At 41.0% G+C, this 12,214-nt stretch overlaps 1 protein-coding gene across 1 annotated transcript in view; it reads left to right on the top strand.

Moving 5' to 3' along the window:
* Positions 1-11,382, top strand: part of LOC145403828 (uncharacterized) — a 102,599-nt gene extending 91,217 nt beyond the window's left edge. Inside the window, exons 2-4 of the mRNA XM_080275519.1 lie at positions 511-634; positions 1,884-1,969; positions 7,207-11,382. Of these exons, the coding sequence (XP_080131645.1) occupies positions 511-634; positions 1,884-1,969; positions 7,207-7,422 (426 nt within the window). The 3' untranslated portion in view covers positions 7,423-11,382. The remainder of the gene's footprint in view (positions 1-510; positions 635-1,883; positions 1,970-7,206) is intronic.
* The last annotated feature ends 832 nt before the right edge of the window (positions 11,383-12,214 follow it).

The following is a 12,214-nucleotide window of genomic DNA, read 5'->3' as shown; positions in this document are numbered from 1 at the left end:
TATAATTAGATGACTCGGTGGGTCGGTCAGTTTTGTGCTGCTCTCACACTCGGAGGACACTCAAGTGGTGGGCTCAAGCTCCACCGACTGCTGCTGAGTTATCGGGTGTCTGCATTTATCAAATAACCAAACCATCGGTATACCACTGTCTACATCAGCTGTCATTTGTTTCACCATCTGTACCTTGTACCTGTCCTACCCTCCTCCCGACTCCCCTGTGACCTTACCTTTTACCTTGATAGAGGGTCACTTGATGGTTTGGTCAGTTTTGCTAGAGACCTCACATTCACTGAACACTCTTGAGTGATGGAGTGATGCCCTACTGGCTACCATTCAGTTTATTGGTTGGATGCTCACAAGCTAAAGCCTGTTCACAAGTCAAATAACCCTGTCTACACCATAACATCATGTACTACCGCTGTATTGTGTTGCACTGTTACTATGTGCAGTGTACCCTAGAACTGTTTACTGTCTTGTAACCTAAATTAATTTGTGTTCCCTCACCTGCAGCTAATCGGCGTAACTCAGCTGGTGTTGGGCATCTACTGTCTGCTCAACATTGACGAGACACGCAAGAGGCTAAAATTCGAGAACGCAGTCACATTTGGCATCGTCGACCCAGAATCTGATGCTGGTGAGTTAGGAAGGAAGTGGACGGCATTCTAATTTGAACGTACAATAGTTAAATATTCTAGTATTAGTCTCTTGTTACAGTTGAGTAGTCAGAATATGGCAGTTTATGTCGCAGTATAGATTGTGGTAGGTGGAAGCGCTCACCATCCACTCACTCGATGTAGTGCTGCTCTCGGGTGCCAGCCCTTTCCTCTGTTCCATCCATCTTTCCTTCCATCTCTTCTGTCTTTCTTTCCTTCATTCTTTCCTTGTCGTTCTGCCTACGGGTGACTTTACACTCCCTCCTCTGTCTTTCTTTCCTTCATCCTTTCCTTTTTCTTCTGCCTGTGGGTGACTCCACATTGAGTGACAAGCCAAATGGTTTCCTATACACCAGGAAACCATTTACTACGCTGGGTGGTAATCATATAACCAAATTTTGGCACTTGGTGGTTTAGTGGGTAATTATTGCGCTCCAGTCGGATTGAACCGGTGGAGGTTTATATCCAAGGGATGGTTTGGGTTGATTGCCCATGTAATGCCACTCAGGGATGAATGAGGCTGGTCCCTCTCATCTTAAATGTCGAGACCAACTGCCTAGCCCCGGGCTCCTACGCTTCTCATGGGGCAATGTAGGAGTGGATGATGGATGGATGGATGGATATTTGTTAGGTAGGTACAAAGATAGAAAAAAGCTACCAGTACATTGGGGTTATTAAGGAAGATAGCCAGTTCTTGCTATGTCCTTATCTCCCAAAGAATAAAACCCACCATTTTCAGTGTTACATCCAGATCACCAGTTGTTCTGCTGAGGGAACAGTTGGGTCCAAGCAGGCCCACTCAGGAGGAGTCTGAGGGGGCCAACTCATCAACCACTGGAGTGGGAGCCACGTGGGTTCATTTGGTCTCCACTTGAGTCCTACTTGAGTGGGCCCAGTCTGTTCAATCTCAAGTGGGCCCACTCATTTCCTCAGCTGGGTCTATTTGACTTCCTCTCAAGTGGACTTATTCAGCTCCCTTTGGCATCCCCTTAGCTCCCACTCAAGCTGGTCCACTTGATTTCCACTTAATGACATTTGGCTATTCATTGCCGTCCTGTGTAGGCCTACTTTGCTCCTCAACTAGGTTGATCTCCCGTGTTCACAGTGTTCACAGTATTCTCTGCATTTCTCATTCTCTTTTTTTATTTATCCCACTGTCTTCATTTTCTTTATGGTTTATAATCCCTTCTGTGTTCATTTGTCAGTACTTATTAATGTTATTGTCCACAGCGGCCTACATCTTCTTGGGTATCCTGTTGCTGGTGGCCATAATCTACATCATCGTCTCCCTCGTCCTCATCCACGGTGTTAGAACGGTCAGCAACAGCAAGCTTTTTGTATAAGCCATTTAAGCACCATCAACTAAGTTTCCTTTTCCCTGAATGATAGCTTTTACTTTAATTACTGGTAACCTGACCTAACCTAACTTATCCCATCTTGTCCAGTCCTACTCAATGCTACCAAAACTGACTGACCTAACCTAAACCTTCTTGGCAATCAGTAAGTGCCCAAAGAGGTTTGGAATTTGCTGGCAAGAAAATGATAGTTCCAGAGCATAAAAACTGATTTGTTGGTGCATGCAAAGCTAGTGCAAAGTTGATAAATTCCCCACCATATTTCTAAATTTACCATAAAATCATTAATACATCCCCAAATCTCTGGGAAAATATAATTTCCCAGATTACATTTTTCACTGCTAGCAATCCTACTCCCTAAACCTCACTAGTGTAGCCAACTGCTTGACAGTTGAGCTAGTAGGTCACTCACTATGGTAAGTAAGGTGAACATTTGCCATGGAGAGCTCTAGGAGGTTATTGTTGAGTAACCTCAGTCTGTCTGGCCAAAGAGACCCACCAACCACAGGCAAGCATCCACTGCTGCAGGGCCATCCCATGCTGTGAACCAATATTCCCTGATAGTAGACATCACCTTGTCACAGCAAGGTATGGGGAAGTTTGGAGATTTGCTTCCTGGATGGATGCTGCATTTGTGTCTCCACGCAGTTAACTGGGACACCATAGTATGCTCCATTTCACTTCGTTATTTGGTTATATGGTTACTATCCAGCGTTGTAATTAGTTTTCTTAACAACAGAAACTATAAGTAAACATAAGTTGTACAGGCTTCCCAGTGCCAAAAATAGGCCATTCATGCTTTCAAGGTGTCATTTTAGTGCCAGCTCCATTAGTGCAGAGGTACTCACTGTTAAGGCAAAAGCTGAACTGCAGAAAACTGGTTGAAGAACCAATAACAAGATTTGTCATCAACAGGGATATGGCAGAAATCTGTGACAAAGATATACTTAATAGACAACAACTGTACAGAGAGAAGTCCAAGTTGGTCCCAGGATGGGAGCTGGTACCTTTTCCCATCAATAACCTGATCCACACTCAGGTTCTAACCAGAAGAACAATGCCTCAGTCTGTCCCCAAGGTTGTGTAGCCCAGACATGGCTCATTGTGTCCGAAGAGGAGGATTGACCCAGTAACACACCGAGGGATACTTTCCCTGGGAGGGGGGAAAAGGAGCAACAAGCTCTCACTAGGACCACATATAGGATAGACCAAGATGCAGTAAACAGGAAACTCATATCAGTACATGGTGGATCTTGGACCTCATAGTCCTGGTAACAGCAAATGAAAGTGTCCTCTGATACCCACTAGCTGCCTTCCTGCACAGCAGGTGTAGGCAAAGAGGATAGAGACTGTGACCCTCTACAGATCATGGACTTATGGAGAAGCAAGTGGATAGGAATGAAGAATAACCAAGTGGCAACCCCTCCCCACACACAAACACACACAGTCATTCTGAGTGGCACAAGGGTGTTGAGGCCTACCAGTAGGTAGTGGTGGGCATAATTGATTACATCAGTTATCAGAAAGTAGTCCTAACTATTCAATCACAATGCTCACTTAGTGGTATAATGGGGTGTATAAAAGCCCGCGTTGCTTAGAGACAAAGCGGGGATCCTCTCTTTGGCTTAGAGGTAACATGCGCGCATATGAGGCGCAAGGGCCTGAGTTCAAATCCCGGTCAGACCAGTTAAGTTTCATTTCAGTTATGACATTTAGTTGGCAGCAATGTGGAATGTGAGGTAGGGCTTGGTTGGCAATTTGATGTTGGTCCTTGGTTAGCTAACAGCATCCCTGTCCTTACATCCTGGGGATGGTCTGTTTGAGTGTGGTCTGCAGCCTCCCCACGGTGGCCTCTAATGCTTACGCTACCTTGTGTGTTCGAGACTCACCAAATTAATCACCAAGGGGAGAAAAGAGGGATGTAATGGGGTGTATAAAAGCCCGCATTGCTTAGAGACACAGCAGGGATCCTCTTTTTCGCTCAGTGGTAACATGTGCGCATATGAGGCGCGATGGCCTGAGTTCATATCCCAGTCAGACCAGTGATTAATTTGTTAAGTTTCACTTCAGCTATTACATTGGGGTGATGTGGAGCTTACTATGGTGTCCTGTTAACTGGATGGAGCAATGCAAATGTGGCATCCACCCAGAAGCCAAATCCCAACATTCTTCCCGTCTCGCTGTGGTGAAGCACAATCTGCCACAGACGAATGTCAGTTCACCGCACAGGATGACCCTGCAGGGCAGTTGCTTGCGTGCTGTTGACTGATCTGTTCAGCAAGACAGATTGGGGTTATTCAACAACAACAATTCTCGGTTATTGATTACCATATGATTACTCCCAGTCCAGGCCATTACTTACAGTATTACAGATTCAATGTATTCAGAGCATACATTTTCTTTAATTTTAGTTAATAAACAGTTAGCTCTCTTTTTTTGAAATTCATATGGATATTTGTTAAAAAATAGTTAGCAAGACTTTTATGTGAGTGGGAAAAAGATGGTTACTCAGATGCACTTAGTTCATAAATGAAGTTGTTTTTCTGTAATTAATATTAATTGAGTTCAGAAACTGCATTTTGAGAATTATTAACATTTAATATTTGCCCATAAAGTAAATTTTAATTTCACCACATATTTTTTTTTTTACATCATGTAATATTTGGCATAGTGAGGGAGAGTGAGGTCATCATTTTATACCTACTCGCCTGCTTTGTTCGTATCATTTTACCATGTTATGGTTTTGCAAGGGAAAATCAATCGAAAGTAATCAATTGCATATCGATTACCTACTGAAAAAGTAATAAAAATATTAGTTACAGAAAAAAAATTGAGCATTGCCCATCTGTATTAACAGGACCCCAAGTAAGGCACTGATGGTGGCCTATATGTGATCCCAGAGGGCAACCTTCAAACAGTGGGGATGAGAGGCACCTTCATCTGGAAGCCTCACAGGGCAAAGAACATGGTTGGCCTTCTTGTCCTTTGTCAGGAATTTAGGCAGTAGGGCAACCACCATACCTGAACCATCAGGGGCAAACTTTAACCACAGTGAGATACTGGTCAGTGCTCAGAGCTGCAAGGAATGGACCCCTGTGGCCTGCAAAAACAGAGAGATCAGGCTGTCCAAAAGGACATCCAGCTAAAGGCTGGTGGGGAAGGAAGAGGGCGAAAGGGAGTGGAGGACCTCTGGCACTGATGAAGTCTGGACTGAAGAGCAGGGGGGTGGGAGGGAGTCAAAACAGTCACTCTTAATATCGAGAACTCAAGCATTGACTGACACTTAAAGACAACACACGGCTGCATGCACGGCCTCCTGACATCCACCCTTCTGAATCCTATCTCCCTCGTGAGGACAGGGTCCATCTGGCCAGGCTGAGATGTGGGCACCATCCAGCCCCCTTTAGCTACTAGAAGAGGCTGGATGACTCCATCGCTGATGCCTGTCCAGGATGTAAGACAGCACCCCATACTATTAAGCACATTATGGAAGACTGCATTGCACACAATCATCTATGCCAACAACACAACATACACTCTTTGAGAGTCCTGTGGGAAAGCTCGGTCTCGGCCATGGCCTTCCTAAGGGACTCGGGGCTGTTCGGTCAGACTGCCTAGGGAACAACAACTGCTACTACTACTACTGGCCCAAGCCAAAGCATAGTAGGTTTGCTAGCACTGCCTTATGTACCATCACTGCGGACGGTACCCTGCCCATCCTGTGTGCAAAGAAGGATGAGAGCCAACATGATATTCAGACAACCTCATAGCATTCCTGGCCTACAGGAAGGACAGAAAGGCCTGCAAGTAGGACTTGAGTTACTTGTTGAAGGAGGCTTACATATTAGTCAGCACATCATCAGCTACCTGTACCATACAGCTGTGGGAAGGCTGGCATTGAGAGACTCTGTAAATAATAGTAGATGGAGTTCCCCATGTGGGAAAAAATATTTTCTATGAGTCCCCTGTTCCCCAGCAGTAGTAGAATGGGCCCCATGCTTTCACCTCCACAAACCAAGACTGGTCAGGCCAGTATGGGACAATCAGTAGTATTGTTCCATGGTATGAGTGAACCTGGAGGTAGACTCATGGGAGCATCTTGAAGCAGGGAATATGGAACACATAAATTTACACATCCAGCCCCCGGAAGTCTGTGGGTATGTCCTCGGTAAGGAAATCGCACCTGGGCTGATTCATGCAGTGCAAAGAGTCTCATTTGTTGAGTGCCCCAGTGTTGATCACTAATTGGAATGAGCATGTTATGAGAGATTCTATTCACTGCCATTTAGTTTTAGTTTTGCTGTGTTCTTGATGCCCTCACTTTCATCTCTTTGACCACTCCATTTATTGAATAACCAAGGTGATGTAACACATCTCTATCTAACACCTACATCAGTGTTTAAAGGATAATTTAAGCTCTTCCCCACCTTTACACATGCAGTTCTACCTTCATAAAAGGATTTTGTTGCCCTCAACAAACTCCTTTCTTCACCATAAATTCAAACATACTCCATAATCCTTCCCAGCCAACCCAGTCATAAGCATTCTACAAATCCATCACTTTGCAGTGGACTTCTCCACTAAAGGCCATATTGTAAATATTTGATCTACACTTCCCCTACCCTTTCAGAACCCACCCAGTTTCTCACTTATGTTACCTTCTGCAATGCTGTATATTCTACTATAAGCATTACTTTACACCTCTCATGGTATAATCACTAAACTAATTCCTCAGTTATTCTTACACTCTCTCTTACTCCTACGTTCATTTCATTTATATTAGATATAAGTGAAAAACTGATCATGTAAGAACAGCATATTATTCCAGTATTCTTCTGCTGCTTTCTTGTGGTCTAGTGGTTATAATCCCCTTAATGATGCAATATCCTTACCATGTGCAAAGGTTTGATCCCAAAATGTGACTGGAGTTTTTTTTGGGGATGTGTAATGCCACAAAGGAGGATTATGGATTAAATACTTTCATCCTTATACCACATATTGTATTTTGGTATCAGAGCACTTCATGATATTTTGGAAGATTCACCTACTTTTAAGATTTTACCCATTTAACATTTCTAAAGGATTGTTGCATATTGAATATGATTTCCCATCAACTTTAACCAAGAAAGAACATGAGAGAGAGAGAGAGATAACAAAGACCTATCTTCTTATCCTTGCCATAATTCCTGACTCAACAGAAGCGCCAGTTCTTGCTGCTACCATGGGTGTTCTTCACATTCCTCAACATGATCATGGCTTTTGCTGGGGGTATCCTGATGCTGATCAACTCCCATGGTTATGCTGTTCACGTCATTGCCGGTGTCCTCGTCCTCATCATTAGCACCCTCTGGATCTACTTCACCTGTGTTGTCTTCAGCTTCTTCCAGGCCCTGCAGGATGGTGACTACTGGTGATTTGGCAGTGAGAGTCAAATGGAAAATGTTGGTGATTCTGCAGAGGTCTAGTGGAGGTACAAGCTGGAGAGAGGATAAATATTAATGTAGTGTAATGTAATTGTGCAAGAGATCCAGCAGGTGTTTGTTGGGAGAATAGTGGTACAGTACAGTCTGTGTCATTGAATTTGGCTGGTTGTAGTTACCCACAATACGTTTACAAGAATTTGACAGACATAAATACCCTGACATACTTTTCATTGGCACCTCCTCTTGTGTATCAGGAAATGTTTCTTTAATTTCACAAGCTGACAAGGTAGCCTGGCTATTTAATGATTGATGACACTTAATTCTTTGGAGATAGATTCTTGGCTTTTCATGGCTGGGTAGAGGCATAGGTGCCACACCATATGGAGCCTCCCAGGACTTTTTCATCCACCACTCCACACTCCAGTGCGACACTCTTGTCCCTCACACTATATCCAGCCTAACAGAGTGTGTGTATACTGATGATAGTCTTTTGGCTGAGGTGACTTTACCTGAACAAAAACATTGGCAAAAAGGAGCACTGACTTAGGAGGAAAAAATCCTAAGTTATTGGAAAGGACAGTTTGTATACAGTAGTATCCCCTTCCACACATCAGTCAGCACTGACCTATAGCAGTCATTTAAAAAGTTGCCTGATGTTTGCAGTAGGTGCCTAGGGATTTATCCAACAGCTCTTATATGAAGTTTTTTTTTTGCAGTAGGTGCCTAGGGATATTTCCAACAGCTCTTGGATGAAGTTTTAGGAAAGGATAATTGTCACCCACCAGTGAATTATGTGTAGGAACACCTGCTTTATTCATTGACACAGACTGTAGATATATAATTATGAATGGTTTAGAAATAAATCTTGATATTTATTATGTATTGGTAATTCAGTGCTTGATTTGTGCAGCTAAATTTTATTGACATTTTACAATAAATCAATTTAATAATATGACAAAGCTTGCATATTGAGAGCATATAGTCATAAAGTCATAGCATGAAGAATATATGATTTTAAGCTAACAAGTGCATTTATGACCCCCACCTAACTATACTTCAAGCATATCATGTATCATCTTTACTGCCATAGATATAGGTATGGAACATAAAGTTTGCTTGCCAAATTATTTTTTATTCTTTTATGCACTGTTTAAGATATGCTTTGTTAACAATACTTGCAACCATGTCTGAAGAAGTATGACTAACTTTTTAACTGGAGTACAGAACTCAATGAAGTAACTAAACCAGGAGTAACAGAGATGGGTGTCATGGACAGAACAGGGTGTGATAATTATTTTCATGTAGTGATAAAGGGAGATCAGTAGAAATGCTTTCTTGTTGCTTGATTGTAAGGCCAAGAGAATAATTTTCCACAGAAGCTCAGGAAGTTTTTGTTGCTGATCCCACTTTATTGTACAGTAAATTGGAGCTTAGGAGGTAACAGCTGGTAGGATAATAGGCAGAATGGTAACTGAGTACAGTCGTAAGATTGTCAGTGGCTGCAATTTTTTTGAATGAACAAAATTGTCTGGTGTTTGCATAAGTGAAATTACTGAGTGTACAAATAGCAGGGAATGGGTTACTCGACAGTGTTTTTGAAGCCTTTGACTGCTGGGATTTTTCTCAGCTAAACAAAACCTAGAAGTAGCCAAATAAAAGACTCAAGTACAGCAACTGTAGTGAATGGGTCAAGATATTGGTTTATGCGAAGTAATGTTGTTAGAAGCTGTGTAGTACAGTATATAGCTCTTGTTGACCAGATAGAACTTTTCATCAAATGTAAAAGAACATCTCTAACAGTAACTGCTTTGTGTTTAGTTATTGTCTAGTACTCTGTTCATTTTTCTTTGTATCAGGTTGATTTTGCTGTGAGGTTTGATGATAATTACTCCTGAAAGTAGAACATTCAACAAAGTCTTTTAGTGTGGGACATTATGTCAGGAGCAGTCTGTTAATTAATTAGATACCTTGTGATGATGTGTTTGGTTAGATTTTGGTTGAATCATTTGTGCCTGATTTTGCCAAGGTTCTTTCAAGATGTAAAAAAGTCTGGGATGGTCATTCTAAATGTTCCTCATCCCTTTGCTGAATTTTAAAGATCACATTATTTCCAGAAGGTGATTTTGCCCTGAACAACTTCATTGTTTCTGGAATAGGCAGAGCTGTTTAAGTGCCAAATTATTATTATTATTATTTTTTATTACAGTTTGATAAAGACAGCCCAGCACCTTGTGAAGTGTGAATTAACTCCTTGAATCTTGTGATGCATTTTTGTTTTAATTCTTCATATCTTCAGATGACTTATTGAGCTTAAGTAAATAAATAAGGTTGGGAAGGGGTTAATGGAAACTGTTTCTAACTGACTTCATGAAATTTAACAAAGTCATCTGGAAGTTGCAAGAATAAAATCTAATATGTCATAGCACTGAAGGGGTTACTGAGATCAGAACTAAGGTGTGTTTCACATTCTTGTAATATAACACAATTTAGTGTTCACTGTCAGAAGTATTGCATTCTTTCAGTTATGCAATACTGTATTTTGGCAAAGTATACCTGTGATGTCTGATTTAATCAGAGTAATGTTATGTATTGAATGAACTGTCCTCATGATTACTGTGGGCACTCAGTGTAGAAATTAGGGAAGACAGGTTTATGAGGAATTTTTTTTTATTACTGTTCACAATATGTTATGTATTACAGTACTCTGAAGGTGGAAACTTGAAGTGTTGTGGAGACAAAAGTAGATGCTCTGTGAACTTAGATGTAAGTAAAACAGCACATCAGGTTCTAAGGTGTTTACACTTTCATTATTAATCCATTTCATGCACTGGTTACACATAGTGGCTACATATCGCTTTTGACTCAGAGTATCTTATGCTGTACATTCACTGAGGACAGGCTTTTGTCACATGTGTGTTTGTGTTTGTGTGCATGTATGTGTGCATGGGTGATCTCTCCATTTTCTCTGTTTTCTCACATTTGGTTTAGTCCCTCTCACATAAGTGATAACAACTCACGTCTTTCCTGTGTACATTATGTGACAAACTTTTAAGAAAAGTAAAGATGTTTTAGGTTGGTTAAAATGTTCAAGAGTAGAAATTATAGTTGTGAAAGTAGAGCATACTTTTTTATTTTAATTTCTCTGTTTCAGCACACATAACCATGGCTTTTACTAATGATATTTTATAGTTTCTGGATAAATTTTACCGGTGTACTGTATAGAAATTATCATAATTTTCAAAAAATCAGTAGTAGTGTAGTCTTGTCAATAAGGACAGTGAATGCTGTATACAGTAATTGTGTTGTTTAATATTGGTGTGTTTGCCATAGGTTATATACACTCATGAGCTGTAACTTTTGCCCACCCTCTTGTCTTACCACTGACTGGAGGGAACTCATACCTAGGGTTTCATGTCAAAGACTTGTCCTGTATTTAGCCATCAGTTTGAAGCTTTACTACCCTGCAAGATCACTAGATTCGTGATGACATTTATGCATGCAGTCAGGAGAAGCCTCAAACCATTACCAGTTTGAAGCTTTATTAGACTGCAAGAGGGATAGTTCATGACAGCACTTATTCATGCAATCTGGGAAAGCCTCAAACCATCATCAACAGATCTTTGTTCAGTATGAATCCGGCTGTGACTTCCTTCCAGCCAAGGATAAAAGTTAAAGATGAATGGAAACTATGGTTCTGGAGTGCAAGTGATCTTCAGTACATGTCCATCATGATGAATCTTATCACTGTCTGCTTACATCATCACGTGTCATTTAATGATGCAGTACTTGTATCTGAAAATTATATTCTTTGTGGAGGGGACATCTCTACAAATGGATATATGCTGATATACGTTCATATGTCATGCAATTTTATCATGTTTATAAATATATATTATATAAATATATTTATATATGTAGTCCTCAAGTGTCCAGATTTATAAAACAAATATAACAACTTTTAAGATGTATTTTAATGGCCTTTTTGTGATAGGTTAACATTGAGCACAAAGTTCTTTTGCATCCATTTGGACAAAAACAAGTAACAGCTCACATAAATTTTAGAACAAATTGTCCTTCCTCCAGAACTCCATATATATACACAGGTGCTGACTGAGTATAAAGTGATTGTACAGTACTGTATAGTTAAAGGCAAAAGTTTGCCTAATATTTCACTTCTACCACTCACTTCCCTCTGCACATTAATGTTCATGAGCTTAGAGTTTTTTTGTTTTTTTTTTAATAAATAAATTACTTTCCAACATGATGCATATGGAAAGAAAGTGAAAGAAGTGCCATATGTGTGAAGTTAATGCAGGGAATTGTGGGTGAACTTTTTGTCCCTGAATGTACAGCAGCTCGGGTGCATGTGCTGAATGTCCATGTGTTTATCTATACATCTATAGCCAGACACCATAATCCTGTAAGGGGTAACTGTTTGTCTTTGAGTTAGTGGTTCATGGGAAGGGGCACTAGCCTTCTACCAACTCACTTCTTGACATGTAGGGAATACATGTGGGTTGGTTATATGGTTACCACCCAGCATTGTAAATGGTTTCCTGTCTTACGGGAAACCATTAAGCTTGTTACTCAATGTAAAGCCACCTGAAACGGAAAGAAGAGTAATAAAAAGTGACTGGAAAGATGGGAGAAATAGGCAGAGAGGAGGGTAGACACAGAAAATTAATGATGAAGGAAGAAATGAGCAGCACTGCATCAAATGAACGGATGATGGTCGCCACCACTTGCCACAAAAGTTTTACATGCATATATCAATGTGGGCAGT

The sequence above is a fragment of the Coenobita brevimanus genome, chromosome 61, assembly GCF_032717465.1.
Source record: "Coenobita brevimanus isolate Jiangsu-jjx chromosome 61, ASM3271746v2, whole genome shotgun sequence".
Classification (NCBI taxonomy): Eukaryota; Metazoa; Arthropoda; class Malacostraca; order Decapoda; family Coenobitidae; genus Coenobita; species Coenobita brevimanus.
Note: the sequence above shows the minus strand (reverse complement) of the source record. Positions and strands in the feature narration are given on the sequence as shown.